At 43.6% G+C, this 26,508-nt stretch overlaps 1 protein-coding gene across 1 annotated transcript; it reads left to right on the top strand.

The window, feature by feature from the left end:
• Positions 1-1,135: 1,135 nt before the first annotated feature.
• ISOC1 (isochorismatase domain containing 1) lies at positions 1,136-24,576 on the top strand (the record flags this gene model as incomplete). Its single annotated transcript, XM_079548505.1, has 5 exons — positions 1,136-1,536; positions 20,777-20,896; positions 21,059-21,262; positions 21,413-21,529; positions 24,430-24,576. The coding sequence occupies exons 1-5, from the start codon at positions 1,246-1,248 to the stop codon at positions 24,574-24,576; spliced, it is 879 nt and encodes a 292-aa protein (XP_079404631.1). The 5' UTR covers positions 1,136-1,245.
• Between the last annotated feature and the right edge of the window lie 1,932 nt (positions 24,577-26,508).

Raw genomic sequence — 26,508 nt, 5'->3', positions numbered from 1 at the left:
TTAAAGAGATATATTCAGTTTGACTGAATGTGCCTAGAATGACACTTCCTACTTTGAAAGATGTAGACTCCATAAAAATCTTCTGAATTCACTGGTAGTAAAAGAGTGAAAACGAATGTGCATTTTAGATTTGCTACGGAATCCTCTTAAAGTCTTACTTTGTACAATTTCTGCCCTGACACAGTATGATTTGTATGTGCCCCCTGTGAAGTGTGTAAGCCATTGCAGATTTGCTTTTTGTGTGAAATAACCGCTTCAGGCTGCTTCAGAGCCTGCCCAGGTTATCAGTGTATGAACACTGTTCTGAAAGCAGCCTGTTGCTTGCAATCTTCTAATCAGTTCATATAAGCAATGCATTTTCTAAAAAATTAGAACAATCTAGTGAAAGCAGAATTGGCATTTGGTGCAACAGCTGCAGGTTTCTGACACCAGCACCACATAAGAGCAATGCTGAGGATAAGACAGTCAGTATTTGGCAGGGCCGACAGTCATGAAATTGATGGAAGTGCCACTGCATTGGGTAACACATATAAAACACGCATATAAAATAGCCACTTAGTACTGACAGTGTTTTCTTTCCGTGAGGTAACACACACGCTGCTCAGATCCCTCTCCTCCAGCACATAGCGTGCAACAGGTCTGTAGCTGTGGCAATACGATGGGCACATCGTGGCTGAGCACCGCTAGCAAAGGTGAGAGAGGAAAATAGGGTGAATTCAACGAATACTGAAGAAGGCAACACGTGAGGAAGTGCTAGGCTCCCCTCAAACCGTCCTGCCGGCGGCTCGAAGTGCACACAAAGATCCTTGGGCACTCAAAACGAGCGCATGATGTGGAAGCCCCGTGCCACACTCACGGCCGCTTTCTGCATCGTGCGTGCTGTGCGGCCGCGCCGACGTTTTCAACCCGCTTCCTCGCTGCGGGCCGCGCAGACAGCACGTCCCGCCGGGGAACGGGGCAGCTGACCCAGCCCCATTTCGGGTCCTCAGTACTGGGCTCGCCCCGTCGGGGGGAGCGACACTGCACTCCGCGCCTCGCCGCCCGCCCGAAAGAAAGCGCCCGACCCCCCACAACGCTCCACCGCGCTCCGAGGGCAGCGGGGCAGGTCCCGGCCCCACGGTAAGGAGGGCGGAGCCGCCGTCCGGATTGGGGGCCGCCGGCACCGCCCGCCCTGCCGGGGGAGGAGGCGGCAGGAGGAGGAGCGGCGGCGCGGACCGCAGCGAGCTGGCTTGGTTGCCCCTGAAGATGGCGGCGGTAGCCGCTCCTCCGGGCGCTGGCTGCTCGCCTGCGGGTGGCGGCTCCGTGCCCGTCCTCTTCTGCTTCTCCGTCTTCGCGCGGCCATCGACCGTGCCCCACGGCGCCGGCTACGAGCTGCTGATTCAGAAGTTCCTCAGCCTCTACGGGGACCAGATAGACATACATCGCAAGTTCGTGGTGCAGCTGTTTGCCGAGGAGTGGAGCCAATACATCGACCTGCCCAAGGGTTTCGTGGTCAGCGAGCGCTGCAAGGTGCGCCTCGTGCCGCTGCAGATTCAGGTGAGAGCCTCGTCCGCCCAGACGGCTGCCACAGGTGTGGGCGGGCGGCCCTGTCCTGCCACCGCCGCCCTCCCCGGCCGCGTGGAGCCTCCTCCGTGCCCGCTCCCAGTCGCTCGGGCACGAGCGACTGGTGCTGGGAGCCGCTGGCGGAACGGGGATGGGGCGGCAAAGTCCAGCAGTGGCTCATAGCGGGGCGAGCGCTGCCGCGGTGCGGCCGGAGCCGTCCGACAGCCGCAGCCCCCGGGGCACGGCGGTGCTGAGAGAGCCGCTCCCCGATGGTAGCGCAGCGGGCGCTGCTGGCGTTCTTCTCCGCGGAAAGTTTTGTGCTACTGGGCAGGGAGGCGGGCGCGCTGCGCCACGCTGGTTTGATAGCCCGGTTTTGTATTCCGTGAATGAGAACTTGTTTCACATAGTGCACGGCAGAGCTGTACGGTGGCTGAAATAACTTCTCCTTTAAAAGAGGCTGCCGGTGTGCCCAGCTTCAGGTAATGGCAACACTACTAGGCGGAAGCTAAAAGATTGTTCTTAAATAGGGCTCTATCAGAGCTCGATTTCATGGCTTTTGGGTCCATGGGATTTCCTGTGCAGGCACGAACCAGGAGAGCAGCCTGCCAGACAGGTCCCACGCTGTGTTTCAGACTCTGTGCACTGGAGATTCATGCCAGCCATTCTGCAATACTTGCACTGGGAGCAACATTTCTTTTTTCCTTTCTTCAACATTAAATAATTTGACCTTTAAAAAAAGAACACAGTTTTAACTCAGAACATGCTTCTTAATATGTAATTCAGAACTTCTCTCTCTGACAAGCCCAAATTACTAATAAGTTGAAAACATGATGTCTTAAACTGAGCCATGGCTCGTTTTCTCCCTGCTTCCAGAAATGATCCATCTCACAGTGCTTGCAAACTCTGCTTAATCGTAGTGCCTTAAGCTCATAAACTTCCAAGGTGGCCTGCCTCGCATAGGCTGTGTGTCAAGGATGCCTTTGAAGTCATTTTTCCTTTCTTTAACCCCGTGTATGGATATAAAAGTAAGAACTGAACTCATTTAATAACTTATTTTGTCATTTATTATTCACTTTCTTGTTTGTTGTTAATTGAATTCAGTTTAAAACCTTTCTTCTTTGTATGTTGGAGATGAAATGGGTGGGTGCTCCAGCCGAAGAGGAGGTCATCTCCCCGACTTGCACAAAGAATTTGTACGGGCAGTGTTAAGTCAAGCAAGGATTTTAAAAACAGAACATGCGTAATCTCAGGCTGTAACAGCAGTGCGGGGTCATAGTTCTATTTCTTACTTCTGTGTACAGATTGCCACTTTGCAGAGACCTTTCTGGTATCGTTTGTAGTGAAGCCGTAAATGCAGCCTGAGCATTCATAGCTGTATGTAAAAGGTCACTGTAGAAACCTCTGTGTAAAAGGTCAGTATTGGGACACAGAAATATATCATTGCCCAAGTGCAGCAACTAGGTAGCTGTAACTGAATGCTGGGTTCCAAGATGAATCACAGTGTAAGCACATTGTCTAATTGATTTCACTGATGCTTTCACTGATGCTGTTACAATTCTATGACAGTAGCAACTGTTGATATGAGAGCGGTGTTAATTCATTGTTGTTTCCTTGATGTGATTCAGCAGCTGAGAGTGAGATGGAGAGATAAGCAGCGTCATTCAGCTCGCCCTAAGCCCCCAGCAGGTGCCTGGAGACAGCTCTTTTGAGGGAGCACTTTGATACACAGAGCTGTGCTTTTTAAGACCTTTGTGTCCTGCGTGATGCATAAGATGGAGAGAAGAGAAGGTTACACTTTTTTTCCTTGTACTGTTCATACATTGCTGCTATTATTTGCCTTCTTTTTTCCTGATGTTTTTTCAGCAGTTACATGTGACGTAGGTTTGTCAGACCTGCATGTTACACAGTGGGTCAAAGTACCATTTTGAATGTGTCTTTTGAGGAGGACATTCTTTCATTACTGATGTGTTGTGACTTGCACCGTTAGAAATATATTTGTTTTAAGATTAAGATTCATAAATACATATTTCTAGACATTAATTTCGTTATTTTTTACACAGATGTTTATAACTACATATATGCACTTAGTTGTGAATGCAGATTGTTTTTTTTTAAGCCCTGGGAAGGTTATGTATCTGTCTGGAATGATCATTTTTTCTTGTGGAAAATATCTTTGTGCAATATCTGAAGTACCACCAGAGAATGGTGCCTGACCGGCCTATTCCGATTTCCTGCCTTGGAAGATGAGGGAGAGAGTAATCTTGCTGAGAAATTACCATATGCTCTTCTCTGAGAGCCACTTTTGTGCAGGTTCAAGGTTTTATCTGTATGGGAACATTTTTTTACTGATGTTTTTTCTCCAGTCTCATTTGTGCCTTTGCACTGTGGTCATATAGGTATGTTTGTTCTGTTTAGTTGTACTGGCACAGAGCATGCTCTTGAACTTCCAGTTTCCATCAGGTGTTGTAGAGGAGGTTATAGAAAAGCCAGTTGTTCAACTTGGTTACTTCTCCTGAAGCTTCTCAGTCATATGCTTGCAGTGTTGAGGGACTTTTTCTTTCACCTCTGACAGCTGGTACGGAGGGTATTTGCTTGGAAACTGAGAAGCCGTTAAAGAGAACGTACATGTTTTAAAGCATTTAATAGAGTGATATTTATGCCCAGGGTGGGGGAACCTTGCTGTAAAAGTTGTAACCTTCTTTGAGAAGAGGAACAGTAAAGAGAAAACAGATGTACCAGGAGAGAAAACAGCGATCCTCATTATGACCAGGTGATAGAGGAGTTCACACAGCATTCAGATATACTCCTGAGAGTTCACTGTTGCTGCCAGAACTTCAAGGTGACTTCCAGTCAGTAGTACTTCTGTAGTTCAATGTTTATAACCTTGTAAATGTGTAAGATTATTATTGAAATAATTGTGTAAAGCACTTCCGCTTCAGGCTCTTTTGAAAGATGTGTTGGTGACTCATGTATCTTGTCTGCAAAGTCTGCTAGGAGAATGGTATTTCATTGTTACTGAAACATAAAGTAAATACACTTGGATAAAAAAAGGTTTTTTTGTGTGTGATGGTTTTTTTTCTTTTTTTTTTTTTCTGCACACATCTAATATTTAAACGCTTCCGAATGGGAAGTAACTCTAAATCTGAAGGCTCAGTCCATTTTCTCAGGGCCAGGCAGAGCTTGGTCTGAGAACAGGCTGCAGTATATGGATCTGATGAGGGAAACTGTGTTTAGTTCCAATTTTTTTTTTAAACCAGTGGCTTTAAATTTTGATTCTGTTACAGTTAAATCCAGTATTTCTAAATGGAAGGAGGGGAAAGGAGGAAGAGAGCAGGAGCACTTTGAAACTTAGGATTCTTCCAATCCAAATTACTTATGTATTCTTAATCCATGGCAAGCATTTTGATCATGACAAATTTTGTTGAAGAAATACAGCCTTACTTATATGATTGTGATGTGCTGATGTAGCTTAATCTTTACTTTTAGGTGCTGTGTTGCATATAAAATGCTGCAGTTCAGCCTAACAGAATAAATAGATGTCTTCCTGACATGAATACATACAGCCAATTTTTCCATTGAACTATATTAAAGTGAATTTCTTCAGTTTATTTTCACTTTGTGATAATAAAGTTGTGATAATAAAGTTGTTGTGATAAACAGTAAACTTTTCCTTTTAAAATAAGTGAGATTCTTTTCACTGTTGTCTTTTAAGGTAATTTTTGAAATGCTGTAGCTATGGATCCTCCATTCTGCTGTAGTAGAGGGCAACCTTGGCAATAGATTTGCAAGCGTTGTCACATGGGACTCTGCTTCAGTTCTCTTTCATTACATGTGCTAGGGGAAAACTCTGTTTTTTATGGGTAATGGTTCCCTTAATTTCAACTGGGGAAAGTACAGACAAAGAGCCAGTATATGTTAATATTTCTGTGAAATTGATTCTGTAATTACAGTCCTTCATCATAGTCACACTTCATATGATTAATAATTATCTGAAGAGGTGAAATAGATGGATATATATGAATATCTATGATCTATATATATGAATATCTATTTGTAAGTAGAATAGATATTTGTATACAGATGATAGATAAAAACACCTGGCCCTTTTCTGGGGTGAGATTTAAAGCTGTATAACCTCTGGCAGTATACCTTTAAATCCTAGTCTGGATATGGTCTCAGAGATGATTTCTCTAGCTGGGTAAAAGAAGTGCATCAGGTTGTGTTGCCATCTGACACACTAATTCTTATTTTGAGGTGGAACTTCCAGCTGGAAGGGAGAAGGACCTGATAAATAAGAGAGGCAAAATGAAACAAATGCAAGAGCTTGCATACAATTTGGGGAAACTTCAGGTGATAACCATTACCTCTCTCTATGCCCTACTCTTCTAGCCCTCTCTCCTCCACCCCCCCTCACTCCCCCCCCCCCCAAAAAAAAAAAAAAGAGATTTTACTTGGTGTGGATTTTGACAGAGAATTGTTTGGCTGTCATCAAGCACTGTTTCTGCTCACCAGCCTCCCAGCCTGCCTAATTTTTGCCATTCTCTTGTCTTTTCAAATATCTGGTTCTATGGAAAAACAGCTGGTATTGATTTTGAACTCATCATCTACTTCTGGGTTCTTTTGCCACGTGTTGCATTGCTCATTACAAACTCCAAGTTCATAAGTAAAAATGAGAACTAATGTAAGATTTATTTGTTAGAGTTTGTGAAAGTTTTTATGTAGCAAACATACACAACACAACTTTATTTTATAATGTTCTTTATATTAAACTTAGGTGCAGAAATTGTTGCATTAAACCAACTTGATAATAAAAGAAAGCAGATACAAAACTTGAGCACCTGCTCCTTGTGTTATTTGCTGTAAAAACATGGGATTCAATGGAAGTGTAAAAAGAATGCTGTCTGGAAAGGGGCTTCTTTGTTTTCAGTGCTTCACTGTCAAATGGGACAAATAACGAATTGAGTGTGGTAAGGTCTGTTCTGAGTCCAATGTTTGAAAACACTGTCAAACTTCAGACAAATGCTGTTCTTACAGTAGATTCCAAGCTGGGAGAAACTGTAAGCATCTGAGAATATACAAATTGGGATTTTGTTGGTAAGTTGGATAGGTGGAGTATAACATCGTGCAGCTGAAAATGGAAACAGGAAAGTATTGCACTGAAGTAGAAAAAATCAGCTACAGAAATAAAAGATGAGGGAGTGCTCAAGTAAAGATTTTGATGTTAAATGGGATTTCTGGAGTCTTAAATATCATCAATCGTGGAAAGAGCAAATAGCATACTGGAAAGTAGTTGAATGGAGCCTGTATGGACTGTGAATTGACCAGTCTTCTCTGAGGCCTTCCTAGTGCTGAGTAGCAGTATGACAAAGAAGTAGTGTTGTTAAGGCAGTGTTGGCTGGCTGAAGTGAGATGTGGTAGTAGTGGTTGTGTGTAGGTGTCTGTATGAAAGAAGGAGGTAATACGCTTGCTTTTCAAATCCACTGTGGACAGAACTTGAAATAATGCTCTTAAGTTGTAACAAAGGAGTTGTGGGTGAAAATATTGCAAAGTCAAAACAGCAGAGCTGTGGGATGGAAGGTATAGGCCCTGTAAATTGTGACCCTTTTTTAAAATGCATCAAACGGAGTAGGTATTTATGAAGAACATTTTGGTGCTCTTGATCCTTCTGCAAGGCTAGACTCATCAACTTCTTGTTGGCTTTTCCTATTGGCTCATGTTTTTTCCTCTGCTGAGGACAGTGATGTCTCACTGTGTAGAACTGCAGAAGAATTTAGTAGAGGTGTGTCTAGTGGCCACTCTACCTAATGCATGTGCAGAGACAAATGGGGTGTTTTTCTTCACTGTCTGCTGAAAACCTCAAAGAATGGAGATTCCACCATCTGAAGTAAAGTTTTTATGTGCTGCTTTGCCCTTCTTCTATTAGGAGTATTTGATGCTTTGAGAGCAGTTGGCACACAAACTGTGAGGTGTGGGAATTTACTTTCTACATTTCTAATGTGGAAATAACTTTCACAGCAGCTTAAACAAACCATTTCATGCAAGTGAACATGGCTTCTTTTGTAGTTTTGTAGTCTTTGAGATCAAATTGATTCGTTTAAGAACTAAAAGATGAATCGGTGAAAGATCTGTGAGTAATATTTAAGGATTCCTGATTCTCTGTTCTTTTGAAATATAGTGTTTTACTGGTTTTGTGATTTTTATTTTAGCTTAAAATGTCTGAATCTTAATTTGCAAAATATGAAGTGTATAAAATTAATGGGTACTTGCCAGGAGCACTCATTCAGTTTGATTTAAGTGTTCTGAAAAGCTCCTGAATGGATGTAATTTCTCTAGGGTTGTCTTGTAATTAAGAATAGTGTGCAGTTGCTTTTTTTTTTTAAATGTAGCCTTTAGCTGTAGCCTTATCTCTTGTTTCTGCAGGCAATGCAAGTAATTTCATACAAATAAAAAGCACTCTTTCAAATTGTGCCAAAATGCAGACTTTAACTCTGTGATTTTTTCAAAATATTTTTTTTAAATCTCACTTCCATTGGACTCTGCCTGCTCAAGGGGAAATCTAGAATATTATTTTTATCATTAATATTTATTCAGTGCGTTTTCTGGCAGCAATACTGTCAACCTTCTCCACTTTCATTTTAGCCTTTGGTCTTTCATCAACTTTGTGCTAGAAGATCTCATAGACAAAAGAAATTGACTACGTGATGCAATTATGTGTATGTGTGCTGCTTAAAGCTTGTATAAAATGGAAGTCTTTTTTTTTAATCTTTAATTTATCTTAATTTTGTGTCAGCTCTAAGATATGGAGAGATGAAAATGAATTCTAGGAATGTACTCCTGCTGTTGATAGCTTTTCTTTTTCCCTGATACTTTAAGTAATGTGTTCTTCCATCCCTTTTCAGAGCTTAGAATTTTCCATGTACATTTAGATTGTCTTGTCTCCCATGCAATAAAATCCTGATTGCCTATTTGTCCCTATACAGTACCACTCGTATCACATTAATTTTAGAAATATATTGAAATCAGACTGGAACAATTTTTCTCCTTCTGTTTTGGCTCGAAGTATCACAGAATCATAGAATGGTTCCAGCCCGACTTTAAACATCACCAGGGATGGGGCATCCACAATCTCTGTGGGCAGCTTGTTCCAGTACCTCACGGCTCTTTAGTAAAAACAAAAAAGCTAACAAAAAAAACCCAGAACCTTCCTTCTGACATATAATCTATATCTCCGCTCCTCTAGTTTAGAAACATACAATCATAGAATCACTCAGGTTGGAAAAGACCTTCAAGATCATTAAATCCAACCTCAACCATACTACCTTAACTCTAACAACCTACTGCTAAATCGTGTCCCTGAGCACCACATCCAGATGGTTTTTAAACACATTCAAGGATGGTGACTCAGCCACTTCCCTGGGGAGTCTATTGCACTGCTTAACAATCCTCTCTGTAAAGAAGCTTTTTCTGATATCCAACCTAAAGCTACCCTGGTGCAACTTGAGGCCGTTTCCCTTTGTCCTGTCACAGGTGAGAAGAGACCAACCCTGCTCTTGCTACAGTCACCTTTCTCTAAGAGAGCAGTAAGGTATCCTCTCAGCTTCCTTTTCCCCAGACTGATCCCCCTTGTCCTATCAGTATATACCCTTGTGAAAAGTTGATTTTCCTTCTGTTTATAAACTTGCTTTAAATACTGGAAGGCCGCAATGAGGTCTCCCCTCAGCTTTCTCTCTTCCAGGCTGAACAAGCCCAGTTCCTTCAGCCTGTCTTCAGAGGGGAGGTGCTCCAGCCCTTGGATCATTCTTGTGGCTACCTCTGGATCCTCTCTGAAAGAATCATAGAATTACAGAATGGCTTGTGTTGGAAGGGATCTCAAGGATCATGTAGCTCCACCCCCCATGCTGCAAGCAGGGCCACCAACCTCCATATTTATTGCTAGACCAGGCTGCCCAGGGCCCCATCCAACCTGGCTTTCAACACCTCCAGGGATGAAGCATTCACAGCCTCTCTGGGCCGTCTGTTCCAGCACTTCATCACTCTCTCTGCAAAGAACTTCCCCCTGACATCCAGCTCTTCTCCAGGTTGAACAAGCCTAGCTCCCTCTGCCTGTCATTGTAGGGGAGGTTTTGCAGCCCTCTAATCATCTCTGTGTCCCTCCTCTGGATTCTCTCCAACAGCTTCTTGTCTTTCCTGTACTGGGGGCCCCAGATCTGGACACAGTACTCCAGATGGGATGTCACAAGAGAGAGTAGAGAGGGACAGTCACCTCTCTGTCTCTGCCGGCCACTCCTCTTCTGATGGAGCCCAGGATACCATCTGCTTTCCAAGCTGCAAGAGCTTAAGTTTTTCTTCCACTAGGACCCTTAGGCCCTTCTCTGCAGGGCTGCTCTCAAGGATTGCTCCTCCCAGTCTGTATAAATGCCTGGGATTCCTCCAACCCAAGTGCAAAGCCTTGCACTTTGCTGTGTTGAACCTCATTAGATTCACCTGGACCCACTTTTTGAGTCTGTTGAGGTCCCTCTGAATGGCAAAGCTGAAAGCTCCACATCCTTCCTGTTTTGGGGACCTCAGACTTGAACACAGTACTCCAGCTGGAACCTTGTGAGGGCAGGGTAGAGTGGGCTAATCACCTCTGTCACCTTGTTGGCCACTCCTCTTCTGATGGAACCCAGGATTCCATTGGCATTTTGGGATATGAGTGCTTGTGAAGTGCTGATGGTAAGTTTTTCATCAACTGGGACCCCTAAATCCTTCTCAGCAGGGCAGCTCTCAAGGAGCTCTTCTCCCAGTTTGTTTACATATCTGAAAGTACCTCAATCCAAGTGCAAAACCTTGCACTTTTCTTTCTAGTTAGTTTCACAAGGGCCCACCTTTCAAGTTTATCTAAGTTATCTACCGCTGGATGGTATCCTTCCTTTTATTGGATCAACCGCACCACTCAGCTTGGTATCATCAGCAGACTTGCTGAAGGTACACTCAATCTCATCTTCTATCTCATTGATCAAGATGTTAAAGAGTACTGGTGCCGGGGACCTGGACAGGGGACTAGACCAGCCACTGGTCTAGTGGTTGGTGATCCCACCCCCAGTGCAGGGGGATTGAAATTAGGTTATCTTTATGGTCCTTTTCAACCCAGGCCATTCTATCATTCTATGACAATGCTTGTTACCATCTCCACCTGGACATATGTAGAACCATTGAAAAGAACCCTCTGTAACAACCTTCCAACTAATTCCGTATCTCTCCAATTTAGAGGTAAGTATGTGATGAGAAACCATGTCAAAGGCCTAGCAAAAGTCCAGGTAGATGACAGCAGTTGCCTTCCCTTTGTCCACTAATCTAGCTCCATTATAGAAAGCTACCAGACTGTTCAGACATGGCTTTCCGTTGGTGAAGCCATGCTGGCTTTCTCAGATCACCCACTCATCCTTCATTGCCTTAAAATGTGATTCAGGAGGATCTGATCCATGATCTTCCCAGGCACAGAGGTGAGGCTCACCAGCCTGTAGTTCCCTGGGGCCTCCTTCTTCCCTTTCTTGTAAGTGGAAGTGATGTTTCCCTTTTTCCAGTCCCTGAGGAATTCACCTGACAGTCATAACTTTTCAAATATGACGGAGAACATCTCAGCAGCCAGATCCTTTAGGACCTTGGGATGCATGTCATCTGGCCCTGTTTACTTGTACCTGGTCAGTCTCATGAGTCAGTCTCAGACTTGCTCCACCCTTGCAGTGGAGGTGTGTTTACTCCCTTAATTGCCAACTAGAGGTTCAGGTATGTGAGAATCCTGGCTGTCAGTGAAGACTGAGGCAAAGAACTTGACACCTCAGCCTTCTCCATATCTGTTGTAGCCAATTCTTACTCATTTAGCAGAAGTATGCTGTCTTGAGCCTGACTCTTCTGACCACGTACCTTTGGAATCTTTTCTAGTTTTTAACATCCCTGACCAAGTTCAGTTCCATCTGTACCATGTCTTTCCTAATCCCATCTCTACAAGCCCAGACAGCATTCCTGTATTCTTCACAGGAGACACATCCTTGTTTCTGCCTGTACTTGCCCTTCTTGTGCTTCAGTTTGCCCAGCAGGTCCTTGCCAAACCATGTCAGTTTCCTGCCTTCACTGCCCGCTTACTTACTGTGCGAAACAGAGAGCTCTTGCACTCTCAAAAAGGTGTCCTTAAAGAGTAGCCAGCTTTGTACCACTCCTTTGTCTCTGAGGACTTCTTCCCAAGGAATTTTGTCCAACAATTCCTTAAGCAACCTGAATTTTGCTCTTCTAAAGTTCATAGTCCTCACTCCACTCATTGCCAGGCCTGTGTTCCTCGAAATCGTGAGCTCAACTAGGGCATGGTCACTGCAGCCCAGGCTACTTCCAATCTTAATATTGTTAACTATCTCCTCCACATTGGTGAGCACTGTGTACAGCAAAGCTTCGCCTCTGATTGTTTGGTCCAGTAGTTGAAACAGGAAGTTGTACTTAGTGGACTCCAGGAGTCTCCTGGAATGCATACAGTTCACTGTGTTATCTTGCTGGCAGATATCTGGGTTGTTGAAATCACCCGTCCGGAAATGAAACTTTTTGCAGTTGAAGCAGGAAGGTCTCATCAACAGAATCCTCTAAATAGGTGGCCTGTAGTAGACCTGGACTATCAGTTTAGCTTTGATCTCATTCCTAATTTTAATCCACAGGCTCTCAACCTGTTTCTGACTGCTTCTCAGAGTGATCTCCTCATGGTCTCTTCATTTCTTAACACAGAGGGAACTCACCTGCCCCTCCTACATGTTATCAAAGAAGAATCATAGAATCATAGATTTGGGTTGGAACATCTTCAGGATTATCTAGCTCCAATCCCCCCTGCTATAGGCAGGGATACCTCCCACTAAGGTGATGTTAGTATGAAGTAGCATTAATTTTAACTCTGAAAAGCAGAGAGCCAAGACTTAGGATATTCAAATCAAGCAGAGAGGCTGTGCAAGAACAGAGAGCTAGGCCTGATGATAACTGTGCCAGCAGGAGAAGGAGGTTTTCCAAGAATGAAGGCAAAGACCCATGCTGCACAGACGGGGCTTAAAGATCGTGCAGATCAGGTTCATTATCTGATTCCTGAGGCTGTTACATGCTGGCCACCAAGCTGACCATTCTCAATACCAGCCTCTCTGCCTTGCCCATTCCCCAGTGCTCTGGGCAAGATCAGTCCTTAATGGAGATCTTAATGGAGAGTGGGGGAAACCTGATGACCTTGCAGGTTGTCACCTCCACCACAGAATAGCAGAGGTGAGTAGGGACCTCCTGAAGTCATCTAATCCCACTTCTCACTTCAAAAAGGGCTTTTGAGCATTTCTGAAGAATGGTGACTCCACCTGCCTGGGCAACTTCAAAATGAAAGAGTGCTTCTTGATATTGAAAGGGAACCTCCCATGTTTCAGTTTGTGCCTGTTGTCTTTTGTTCTCTCACTGGGCATCACTAAGAGCATGGCTCTGTCCTCTTCACACTTTCCCTTCAGGTATTTGTTATGAGATTCCCCTAAAATACCTCCAGGCTCAGCTGGGAGCTTCTTTGTGACCCTGTATTGGAGTACTTTTTTCAGGGATAGGGATAGCAATGATAAGTGAATCGCTAGTAGTATTGTGGCTTTTTGTATAGCTTATCTGTCTTACATCTGCTCAGCTCATCTGCTGTGAACCTTCTGATGTCCCTGACAGCTGGTGTCTGTCCCATCTGCTGGCCAAATCCTTGTTTTGTCAGCTTGTGGGGTGAAGTCCTGGTGTTGCTGGTGTGGTGGCCTCTTGTAGGACAGCAAAGAGTTCTGGAAGGCTCAGGACCTTCTCTGTCTCCAGGACCCTCCATGTATGCGGTATTTGCCCTGGCCAGCAGTGGAGTGTCTTCTCTGGTTCCTCTTGGGAGCACTTCTGGATTCCCAGGCACAGGAACAGGGATGCATGGGGTGCAGCTGTGACCCCCAGGGAGTTCAGGCGTTTAGGTTCTGGGGATCTTTCCTGTGCTGGATCCTGTGCTGGAGAGTTCTAGCTGTGCGCAGGAGTTCCCACTGGGTAGGCAACAGGGACTGGGGCTTCTGTCATGTCCTCTGGCATCATGGGAGTCCTCCCTACTGCGCTGCTGCACAGTTGTGGCAAAGAACCGTTGCACAAAGTCAGCTCTTTGTCCTCTCAGACAGGTATGCAGTAGCACAGTGAGAACTGCCTCATCCAGGCTACAGAAGCACAGTCTGGAGATGATGAGGCACCACACTTCAGAGGCTGAAAGCATCCCAGCTTCCAAGATCCGCTCCAACTCCTGATGCAGCCAGGGCAGCAGGAGCTTGAGAATAGCTGGATGTTGGCTGTAGAGATATGCCCATATGTGGGGTTGGAGGCTACCCATGGAAGCCCTGGACTCACAGCCTGTGATTGGGAGCCTAGGTGTCTAGCAGCTCTCCCTGCCTGGTGGACCATGACTGATATCCCAGAGTCTTTGTTTGTCCTCACCAAGTGCAGAATGGAGCTAACCCTTCTTTTGCAGAGGGAAAACTGGGGCTTTCTCTTAGCCCACTGATGGATGTATTGAAACAAGAACTGATGAAGGCATGGCATCATGGAGCTGCTGTTGCCACAGGTGTCCAAACATATACAGCAGTGATTCTCTAGTGCTGAGGCCATAATGTCCACCTGCAGTGGTTGGCTGGGGAGAGTGGGCAATGACCAGCCTCCGCCTCTCACTGATGTTTGCATGAGACCAGGCCTGCTGGCAACTGATAGGAGTAGCTTCTCCTACCACTGGAAAGGGGTCTTAAGATGGGAGTTGGGAAGATTCATTGATAGAGCTTTAAACTAGGTATGAAGGGCAGTGGGGATGTAACTGGGGTCACTAGAATGGAGCCCGTATGTTCTGTCTGGTGCTTGTAGGAGAGGGATGTGCTAGTAAGATCCCACAGTCTTGTGTCTCGGTGAAGGAGGAGAACGACTCACCCTTTTGTAGGAAGAACATGAGGGTTGGTGTGAGGTTGGTGGCTATGGAAACCTGAGTATAGTCATGAGGGTACTAGGACTACTGCCACTCAAAAGGAGGCCCAGCTCAGGTGCTTTTACACTAATGCATGCAGCATCGGTAATAAACAGGAGGAGCTGCAGGCCATTGTGCGGTCAGAAAGCTACAATATAGTCACCATCACGGAAACATGGTGGAATGACTCAGCTGAGTGCAGTGATGGATGGCTACCGACTTTTCAAAAGAGATAGGCAAGGCAGAAAGGTGGTGGTGTAGCCCTCTATGTAAAGGGAGAATGTGAATGTATGGAAATTAATGATGGTGATGATAGGGTTGAGAGCTTGTGGGTCAGAATAAAAGCGAAGGCCGCTAGGACTGATATTATCATGGGAGTCTTCTACAGGCCACCCAACCAGGATGAAGAGGTGGACAAGACACTTTACCGAGAGTTGGGTGAGGTCCCACTGTCTCTTCCCCTTGTTCTTGTGGGGAACTTCAACTTCGCAGACATCTGCTGGATTTATAGTACAGCAGGTAGAGAACGGTCCCGGAGATTCCTAGAGTGTGTGGGAGATAAATTCCTGACACAGCTGGTGAAGGAGCTAACAAGGGGAAACAAAATCCTGGACCTGCTGTTTGTTAACAAAGAAGATCTTGTTGGGGATGTAAAGGTTGGAGGCCATCCGGGGGATAGTCATCATGAGATAGTAGATTTCTCGATACTTGTTGAACCATGGAGGGGAGTCAGCAGAACTGCCACCTCGGACTTCTGGAGGGTAGACTTTAACCTCTTTAGGATCATGGTTGAGAGGGGCCCTTGGGAGGTAGTTTTGGAGAGCATGGGAGTCTAGGCCCAGGAAGGCTAGGAATACTTTAAGGAAGTAATTTTGAAGGTGCAGGAGTTGACCGTGTCCAAGTCATGGAAGACAAGCCAACGGACTAAAGAGGCTGGAGTGGCTCAACAGAGACCTTTAGCTGGAACTCAAGAACACAAGGAAAGTTTATGGTTTTTGGGAGAGTGAGCAAGCTACTTATGATGAGATACAGATACATAGTGAAGCTGTGTGGGGAGAAAATTAAAAAAGCCAAAGCCCAGCTAGAACTGAGCTTGTCAACTAAGGTAAAAACAACAATAAGTATTTCTATAAATACATCAACAGCAAGAGGGGGGCTAGGGAGAATCTTGCCCTTGTTGGACATCGAGGGCAACTTAGTGACCAAGGATCAGGATGAGGCTGAGGTACTTAATGCCTTCTTTGCCTCGGTCTTTAATAGTAAGAGTTGTTACTCCCTGGGCACAAAGCCCCCTGCACTGGTAGATAGGGATGGGGAGCAGAATAGGCCCTGCACAATTCACAGTGAGATGGTTTTGGACCTGCTCTGAAGCTGGATGCTTACAAGTCCATGGGGCTTGATGAATTGCACCCTAGATTACTCAGGGAGTTGGTGGATGTGGTTGCCAAGCCGCTCTCCATCATTTGTCAACAGACCTGGCTAACCGCGGGTGTCCCAGCAGATTGGAGACTGGCAGATGTGACACCCATCTTCAAAAAAGGCTGGAAAGATGACTTTTTATTTGATACTTCATTCTTAAATATGATTGCTATTCTTTAGAAAAGGAAATGTAGGACACACGCATGCAATTTCATTCAGTACCTATGCAGTACCTATGACAACACTGACTAATGAAACAAGAATCTGAGAGTCCTGTTAAGTTGAATATAAAAAATAAATGGTTGGTCAGAGCTCCCTTGTCTGCAAGATGGTTCATCAATGTTACAAAGTCAATGAGTCATTTGTACATGGTGGTCATAATATCTTGGTTATAGTCCAGCTGGAACGAGCAAAGGCCACTTTTTTCTTTCTTTTTTTTTTTTTTGCTTGGTTGGTAATGTCTCTCCTCCTCTCCTCACTAAAATAAAAAGATACAGAGGTAGAAGAATGTGTGTATTTAAGTGCTTCAAAAATGTATATGCACATTTCTAAGCATCTTTGGATGCACCTGTTTATCAACTCAAAATTAGTCTATTTTTTTCTGAGAATATGGAAAGTACAGATGTCTCAATATCCTATTCCTATTTCAACTAAAATTACAGGCTTAAATTCTGTACTTGGTTATAGTGCATTAAAAGTGGGCTAGTACTAGTCAGTGAATTTTCACTAGTGTTTTATATAAATAATAGAATTATAGAATTATATGAGTTTGAAGGGACTCCTAAAGGTCCCCTTGTCCAATCCCTCTGCAATGAACAGGGACACCTATAGCTAGATCAGGTTGCTCATAGCTTGGTCCAGCCTGACCTTGGGTATCTCCAGGGATGGGACATTCACTTGTTGGTGGATGTGTTTGCCAAGCCGCTCTCCATCATTCGTCAACAGTCCTGGCAAACCGCGGATGTCCCGGCAGATTGGAGACTGGCAGATGTGACACCCATCCTCAGAAAGGGCTGGAAAGATGATCCTTGTAGCTACAGATGTGTCAGTCTCACCTCGGTGCCAGGGAAGGTTATGGAATGGATAATCTCCGGCCCCATCGTGGACCAGTTAAAGGTCAACCAGGGGATCAGGCCCAGTCAGCATGGCTTCTCGAGTGGTAGATCCTGTTTGACAAACCTGATTTCATTCTATGACAAGGTGACTTGCTTAGTGGATGAAGGTAAGGTTGTCAATGTGGTCTGCCTGCACTCCTGTAGAGCCTTTGACATTGTCCCCCACAACATTCTCATGGAAAAGCTGGTATGGATGGACATACACTCCATTGGGTGAAAAGCTGGCTGGATGACCATGCCCAAATTGTTGTGGTCAATGTAATTAAATCCAGTTGGTGGCTGGTCACAAGTGGTGTCCCCCAGGACTCCATACTGGGGCTGCTTCTATTTAACATCTTTATTAACGATCTTGATGAGGAGATTGAGTGCATCCTCAGTAAGTTTGCAGGCGACACCAAGTTGGGAGGGAGTGTGGATCTGTCAGAGGGAAGAAGGGCACTACAGAGGGACCTGGATAGACTGGATGGATGGGATTGATGGTAAACTGTATGAGTTTCAATAGGGCCAAGAGTTGGGTCCTGCATTTTGGTCACAACAACCCCAGGCAACTTTATAGGCTTGGGAAGGAGTGGCTGGTAAGATCTTGGGCTGAAAGGGACCTTGGTGTACTGATGGGCAGTCAGCTGAATATGAGCCAGCAGATTGCCCAGGTGGCTAAGAAGGCCAGTGGCATCCTGGCTTGTGTCAGGAATGGTGTGGTGAGCAGGACTAGGGAAGTCATCCTGCCCCTGTAGTCGGCATTGGTGAGGCCTGACCTCGTGTACTCTGTTCATTTTTGGCACACCAGTACCGAAAGGACATTGAGCTGCTGGTGCAGGTCCAAAGACGGGCAGCAAGCTTGTGAAGGGCTTGGAGAATGTGCTTTACGGGTAGAGACTGAAAGAAAGGGGCTGTTTAGTCTGGGGAAAAGGAGGCTGAGGGAAAACTTTACTTCTCTCTTCTAATATTTGAAAGGCTTACAGTGAGAGCGGGGTTGGTCTCTTCTCACTGATGACGGGTGACAGGATGAGGGGAAATGGCTTTAAGTTGCACCAGGATACGTTTGGGTTGGAAATCAGGAAAAACTTCTTTGCAGAAAGGGTTGTTAGGCACTGGAATAGGCTCCCTGGGGGGTGGTTGAGTCACCATCCCTGCATGTGTTTAAAAACCATTTGGATGTGGTGCTCAGGGACATGATTTAGCAGAGAGTTGCTAGGGTAATATGGTTAGGTTGTGGTTGGACTTGATGATCTTGAAGGTCTTTTCCAAACTGAGCAATTCTGTGATTCTGTGTTGCTGCAGCAGGTGCTACTGGAAAAGACAGAGAGGCCACATCATATCCTGACCTGGAGGGGGGGGGGAGTTCCTGAAGGAGGAAACCCTGCCAGCTTTCCATGGAGTGTGCCACACACAGCTTTCCTCTGCTTCTGTGAGTGCTGTGTCTCCCGAGTGCCCCCACTGCCAGGACACAAAACCAGCACGAAGGCAACTAATGCTCCTGACTCCAGACCTTGCTTGCTCATCTGAACTGTAAGCAGGAGCTGGCTGCGTATCGCCCTGCCTGGATATGAGCAGTGAGGGCTACGTGTTTCAGGAGCAGTGATGCAGTATGGCTGGAGCACTTGCTCTGTGAGTGGGATGTATTTTTGATGAGGACTACATGGTGCTGGTGGGGAAGGGATTGTGGGAACGGGACGGGCTCTTCACAACAGTGCCAGATGGGAGAAGCGGAGACAGTCATATCAGCTGTGACTGGAGAGGTTTAGGGCTGGAGGAAAGGAAAAATGAAAAAACACCAAGTGAGCTATTCAGCAAGGTAGTGCTGCCCTGAGTGTGGAAGTTTTCAAGACCTTCATGACTAATCCAAAACATAAATCTCACAAGCCTAAGGGATGGATGCACAGTGAAGTCCAGGAAGATAAAGCATTGCCAATGTGAAAGGTAAGAGAGTTTCCCAAATGTGCAAGGACTTCCAGAAGTTGCAGTGTCAGAAACCTTACCAAGCTCAGATTTTCCCTGATTCCCACTTTGTGCCTGAGGCCTGCAGGACCAGCTGTGTCTGTGGCAATTGACGCGTGTGTCTTTATGTAGGATCGAGCAGCAGCTCTTGGTGTGAAAGCCAGCAGATGCCTATCATACTGCTGCTCACTTTGTATGGCTGGCTTCTTTCCCCTTGCTAGATTACCACGGGCCTTGTCCTCTGCTCTCTCTGTGCCTCATTTGTTAGAGCTGAACACCGTGGGGCCTCAGAAGTGGCTCTTATCCTGATTCAGGTGCCTTGCGAGTGCAGGATCCAGACCCTGTGGCAGACAAAGGTAGGTGTAGAGGCTTTGCATGAGTAGACCATATCTGGCTCCGTGGAGTTCTTTCTCCTCAGTACACGGAAATGCTGCAGGACCACATGTTCCTTCTTCATGGCACTGGGGTCTGGCCCTGCAAGGACTTCATTCCCCTGCTGTGACAACAGGTGCTGCCTGGGCAGTAGGCAAGGCTCCATAGTGTTGTAGGGCACCTGAATGGTCTAGATGCCCTGCAAGAGCACACATCCCCTCTCTGTGGCTTTTAGACAGAGGTGCAAGGCTTGCACTGTCTGAGGAACAGGTAATACAGCCCTTGAGACAGAGGAAAGATGTTCCCTTGGTGAGACTCTTTGGCTCAAGTTGAAGGGAAGGAAGCTCTCAAAGGCCAGTGCTGGACCAGTGGGGCTTGAATCAGGGCTTAGTAGCACTGCAAGAGCAAAGGACCAAGTACCATGATGCTTGAGTCAGGAAAGAGAGGCTTTGCAGAATCATTGCATGAGGAATCATAGAATTGCATAGAATCATAGAATCACCAAGGTTGGAAAAGACCTAAAAGATCATCCAGTCCAACCGTTCACCTATTCCCAATAGCTCCCACTAAACCATGTCCCTCAGCACAACATCCAGCCTTTCCTTGAACACCCCCAGGCTCGGTGACTCCACCACCTCCCTGGGCAGTCCATTCCAGTACCTGACCACCCTTTTTCAAAAGTAATACTTCCTGATGTCCAGCCTGAATCTCCCCTGCCGTAGCTTGAAGCCATTCCCTCTGGTCCTATCACTAATGACACGAGAGAAGAGGCCGACCCCCAGCTCACTACAACCTCCCTTCAGGAAGTTATAGAGAGCAATGAGGTCTCCCCTGAGCCTCCTCTTCTCCAGGCTGAACATTCCCAGCTCCTTCAGCCTCTCCTCATATGGCCTGTGTTCCAGACCCCTCACCAGCTTTGTTGCCCTCCTTTGAACACATTCCAGGGCCTCAATGTCTTTCTTGCAGTGAGGGCCCAATGAGTGGGGCCAATGAATGAGGGTGATAGAGAGAAAATTCCCCTTCAGGACCGAATGTGCAGGCACAGTGGCACACTGATCTGCAGAAAGAGTTTCTGCAAGAGCAGAGGACTGAGTCACATACTGCTTGGGTGATGGGAAAGCTCCACAAAGGCCAGTCAGCTAATCTCAGCAGTGCTTGAGTCAATGCACAGAAGCTTCACAAGAGCACGAGGCCAGGTTTTATGGAACCCTGCTCAGGGAAAATGGTTCTTGCAAGGCATAATGCTTTAGTTACAGCAAACAAAATCTACATCAGGAGTGGGTGGATCTTCGTGGTGCCCATTGGTGCTCTAGGACACCAGCTTTCCAGACTTCTTGTTCTGCTGCTTCTTCAGAAAGGCTCTCACTAGCATTAAAAACATCATTTTCTTTTTCAGATGACTACTTTAGGCAACCTGACACCATCAAGCACTGTGTTTTTTTGTTGTGATATGCAAGAGAGATTCCGTCCTGCCATAAAATACTTCGGTGATATCATCAGCGTAGGTCAACGGCTGGTATGTTGGTTGTTTTCCATTGTAGTAAGTTTTGATGACATATTTAAATTGCTATATATAGCTATCTTATAGATTATTCAGTTTCAAATAATAGGCATTTCTTTGCTTTTGTCATTCTTTGATAATTTATTTTTGTCTCTTTCTTTTCCATTCCCCTGACAGCTCCAAGGTGCGCGGCTCTTAGGAATTCCAGTCATTGTAACAGAACAGTATCCCAAAGGCCTTGGCAGCACTGTACAAGAAATTGATTTAACAGGAGCTAAACTTGTGCTTCCCAAAACAAAATTTTCAATGGTTTTGCCAGAAGTTGAAGCAGCATTAGCAGAGATTCCTGGAGTCCGCAGTGTTGTCCTGTTTGGAGTAGAAGTATGTGCCTCTCCATTCTTATGCTTATTTGAACTCTAATTAATTATGTGATTTAATTAGGCACTATACTATACAGGTAGTATAGTGCATGATAGAGTAGTGATTTATTTGCATCTTTTTTTTTTTTGGCCTTTGTTTCCTCTCCTATAGACTCATGTCTGCATCCAGCAAACAGCACTGGAATTAATTGGCAGAGGTCTGGAAGTTCATATTGTAGCTGATGCCACCTCATCAAGAAGTATGATGGACAGAATGTTTGCTCTTGAGGTAATGTTTCTTAATTAAGGATTATTATCCCTTCAGCTTCTATGTTAATTTCTGTATTTGTTATTTCTGACAAGGAGTTTCTCAGGACAGTTGACTGTAATCATATGCAGACTTAAGAAGAGGAAGATGCTGTGATTCTCAGAACAATTCCACAGTAGAGAAATATTTTTTTTATTTTTCCACCCTAAATTTTGATGTAATATGTAGAAACCATTTTGGGATATTAGGTTTAGAAAAGTGATTGTTTCATGCAGTATGGTTTTCTCTGTATAACCATTTGCATTTCTTGACATTTTGTTAAGGAGTGTTTACAACAGAATAAAAGTACTACAGAGCTTTTGTTTTTGTTGTTCCAAACAGTATTTGTTCTGCTGCTGAAAATCCTTGAAATGTAGAGGAGTATAATAAGTGTTTCTGTTCAAAACTTATTCTTATCTGTCCCTCCCTCTGTTCTTCTTCATCAGTGAAAATTAAAGCTTAATCTCACGACTGTGATTATAGTAAAGACTTTCTTTCCCCCTTCATGGGGCTTAGTCAAAGATTTAGTAGTTTAACATACGTGTTGAGAAAGTGGAGATAAATATAACAGGATAGTTTAAAAGTAACTATGTGCTAGAAAATTTATGCAAATGGAATTTCTATGGTGTGCTCTAACTTTCCATTGCTGAACATCAAAAACTGATATATAGTTTTTGAAGGTTTTGTCCTGAGCCTCTGTGTTTATTTGGAAATTGAAGCTAACAATATCTACTATTTTGTACTCTTTTTCATAGAATTGAAGAAGAGTTGTAATTTTTACTGTTTCTCATAAACTTGAATTAAGTGGAAGCTTAAATGTCATCTCTCAAATACTTCATAATCACACACAGAGTGTAGAAATGACTGAAATCGTGAAGTTCCTAAGTGAATGTTGTATTGTGATGATAGCAGTAGCAGATGAAACAGACAAAACTGACATTGGAATCTGTTTGCCATTTTTTATGTCTTTGTACATTTGTTTATCACTTACACTGTGTTTGCAAACATAGAAATTGGTTCAGTGCAACAGAGATTGAATTACTCAGCAGTTAGCTTTTCTTTTCTTTCCAGTCAAAAAGGCATTGATCATCTCAAAAGCAAAACTGCAAAACTTGCAAAAACTGTAATTCAAGAAAACTGATGAGTATTAAGGAAATTTTTAGTATGGTCTTTCAAAACTTTCTCACAAAGAAAAATGTTTTGCTGTGGACTGTGAAGCAGTCAGCACTGTAGTATGATCTGGGGAATCCTTCTCCCTGTCTGTCCCTGCGAACTCTGTCTTCTCTTCGTACTGTAGAACTGGGGGCTGTGGGCTAGAATAAACAAAATCTGGGCACAATAAGGAGCAGGAGACCAGGAGAAGGAAACACAACCAGGGAGAATGTCAGTGATCCTGACTGATCATGGCTTTGTGCTTCCTTAGAAAATTGGTAAAATACCAAAGCATTGAAGGAGGTCTTTAGTCTTAACGTACAGCTGACAGCTGCTAGTTGGAGTCTTTTAATTAGTGAGTATTAAGTTGTCTTTTCATGAGAACTTGCTGAAATAATTCATCCCAGCTGGTCAAGATTGTGGCCGTTCTTGATCTCTGCCCTGTCTGCTGCTAAAGCCTTGTGTCACTATTTGGTCTTGAATTAAGGCAGCTGAGTCTGTTCCTGCTGAATTTCTTTATTCTTCCTCATCTATTCTAATTTATTCTTTTGGTGTAAATGAGCGTATGCTTGTTTCTTTCTTCTGGAAGGCAGTGATCTAAGAAAGCATTTCCTTTCCTTGAAGATCAGCCACACTTTAGTGGTCCCCTAAATTAGTAATTTTTCTCATCATTACTTAATAATATAAACAACTTAACTGCAGTGATTTATGTCTTCTCTAGAAAGTTTGGAGCACCTCTTTAATAATTGCAGTAGAAACCGGACTGAAGACATTTTTTACCTTTTACTTTGGTTAATTCAGGACCATGTAGGTGCATTAGATTTGATGGGCAGAGTATGACTGAGGGAAAGATGGATCCAGTAGGAGTTTTACTGCCAAATCATATGTTCTATTGGGAGACTTAAGGCAAGCGGGTAGGTGGGCAGCGTTAACTTAAGGATGACTCTGCTATACAGGCAACAAGCACACTATTAGAAGTGTAAAAACTTTGCAGTATGTCATATGGCTTGGGCTGCACGGAGAATTGCTCTGTTTAGTACACATAAAAGATCTAGCAGACCTCTTTCAGTTTTGCTTTTTATGTAGCTGTGCTTTTAATTCTGTAGTCTTTCAGAATTAACTTGGGAGTTACTAAGCTGTAATGAGATGTCCATTAAAGCCATCTACTATTGTACTAGTATGATGTATATGTTCTGTTGAAAAGCTTTTCTCTGTCTCTGGGGTTTATTAGTGTGAGTGTGCTGTGTAGACCAAAGACCAAAATACTACCATGTAAACAAGTCCAGAAAGAAAAATTGGTACGATTATATTTCTTGCTTAATTCTTTTTGCTTGGATTTAGGTATTTTCCCTTTTCCCAATTCTTTTTTCCTAAGGCCTTTCAAGTCTGTATGAGAGTTAAGGAAGCTAATCTGCTCAAGTGCACAAGGGGATGGGGTGTTAATAGAAGAGAGAGTTGGTCTACTACATTTTAAATCTTGGGGAAAAAATCCAGTCCAACTTGGAAGCCTTATTTGTAACCCAGTAGAGCATTTTTCCCAAGTCCACCAATGGTCAATTTCCATTCCAGTATTATAAATGGCGTTGTTAGGAAGTACTGGAATTCAGCCAGTGATACCTTTGTTAATAGTAGGTAGTTTTAAAAATAACAACCATCTCTTTCAAGCAGTGTATGCTCCTTCATGCTTCGAAGATCTGACATTTTTTTTCTTCTGCTCTTTTTTGTTTCAGCGTCTTGCTCGTACTGGAATCATAGTTACTACTAGTGAAGCTATTTTGCTGCAGCTGGTAGCTGATAAAGAGCACCCAAAATTCAAAGAAATCCAAAATCTCATTAAGGCAAGTGCCCCTGAGTCAGGCCTCCTTTCCAAAGTTTAAAGAGCATGTGGAGGAAGTAAATGTCCTTGTCGTCTTTAAGGATTGTGGAAAGCTCAAGCACACACATACACCTTCTTTCACACTAAGTTTGGCAGAAGTGTAAAATTAAAAATTGAAATACCTGTGCTTGCCTTAGCAGAAATTGTCTGGTTATATTTCTGGGTGCCGCAATGTTCTGTTCAGTCACAGCTGTCAGGGGCTTAGCGTACCATAGGACCCTTTGTTGTCAAACTTAATTTGTTTGTACTTAATTTAAGAAAATAAAAGTTAAGAGAGGTGCCTGTTATCCTATTCACTGATTGTAACAGCTCAAAAGAAAGTGCATACTTCTGTGAAACTTCTTGATTGTGCACTTCGTTGAAATATTCTGTGATACTGTTTTACTTTTGTATTAGAAGATAAATACATGTGGGATAAATGTGTTGTGATATGCTTCAATGTTCTATGTAAATGAAATATTTTAATAGGACATAAGTTAGAAAGGACTAAGATGCCTGGAATACATATGTGCATTTGTTCATTAGGATAAAATATAAACGCTTTACTTAGTAAACAAGATGCGTAGATCAAACAACTTCTGATATCTGATTGCTTTGAGTTGCTGAAGCTTGCACGAAAATTTGTGATTGCCCTGCAATTGAATGCCTAGCCCTGTATAATTTATACATATAAAAGTCTGCCATTTAATGAGATCTTCGCAAACAACTGACATAAACTCATTAAGATTACCATAAATTTAAGCATTTTGGCAGTGCTAAGGATTTAAAGAGCAAAAGCTTTTCAACTTTGAGTGCTAAATCTACTATTATATTTAGAAGGGTTTTTGTTTTTTGTTTTACCCTTAGTTAGATTTAATAATTCCATCTGATCCATTTGACAAAGCAAGCTTTGAAACAAACGTCAGCTTCTCTAAGTTTGTGTTTGTTTTTGTAGTCTACAGCTGAGTGGAGATTGAATGGAATTTGATGTGAAAGCATACTTCCATGACATATTGTCTGTAACTTATTGATATAAAATATATTTTCTATCTCAAACCATTTAACACATGATTGCTCATAAAGGCACTTCTTTCGTGCTCTGGTGGTTTAAACAATATTATAAAAAGTTTACATTGTGACTGAGACATTTATTTTTTTAAAAGAAAAAGGGGATGTTATACTGAGCGCTGATCTTTTTGGTAGAAAATTAATTACAGTACATGTATGGCTTTAAATTGCATATTTTCCCCACAAGATGGCTCTAAAAGAATTGTTTGAGAGTTATAACCTTTATATGTTCAAAATAAATAAAACATTAACATTTGCTGTCTCTCTTATGCTTGTGATATTTATTGAAGAGCAAATCCCAAAAGGTTTGCTTGCCACAGACCTTGTTCTATTTTGTGCAGCTGTGGAATTCCTACAGATGTCATGGGAATTTTGTGTAAAGATCAAGGATGGATAACGTCTAATAATTCTTGCCTTCAGTGTCTTGTTACAGTGATATGTAGTGCTCCAAAACTTGAGGAATGAACATTGTGCTTCAAGTTGGAGGCAGGGAGGGAAGTTAAGTTGAAGAACCATTGTCCTACATCACTGACCTACTTTTTACTTTCTTTTCTGGTATATTAATCATGCTGCCTAGCAGAATGAAGTCCACTTATATAAATCAGCAGCTGTGCACAAAAGTGCTATGCATTTCTTATGAATATGATTTTATTGCTTTTATTCACTTACATGGTGAAGATACCTGGCATAACTAACATAAGTAAAGATGACCATTTTTAGAACAGTACCCATTTCCTCAGTGCCAAATACAAATTTCTTTTGAAGAAGTAATTGCATTTGTTTCCAAAAAACTACCATTTTTATGTAAACATAAACTGGAGGCCAGATGTTATGAGTTCCTTTGTACATGCAGTCCTTTACTAGCTAAGTCATCACAAGAGGTATT

This window comes from Tetrao urogallus (assembly GCF_951394365.1).
Source record: "Tetrao urogallus genome assembly, chromosome: Z".
Classification (NCBI taxonomy): domain Eukaryota; kingdom Metazoa; phylum Chordata; class Aves; order Galliformes; family Phasianidae; genus Tetrao; species Tetrao urogallus.
Note: the sequence above shows the minus strand (reverse complement) of the source record. Positions and strands in the feature narration are given on the sequence as shown.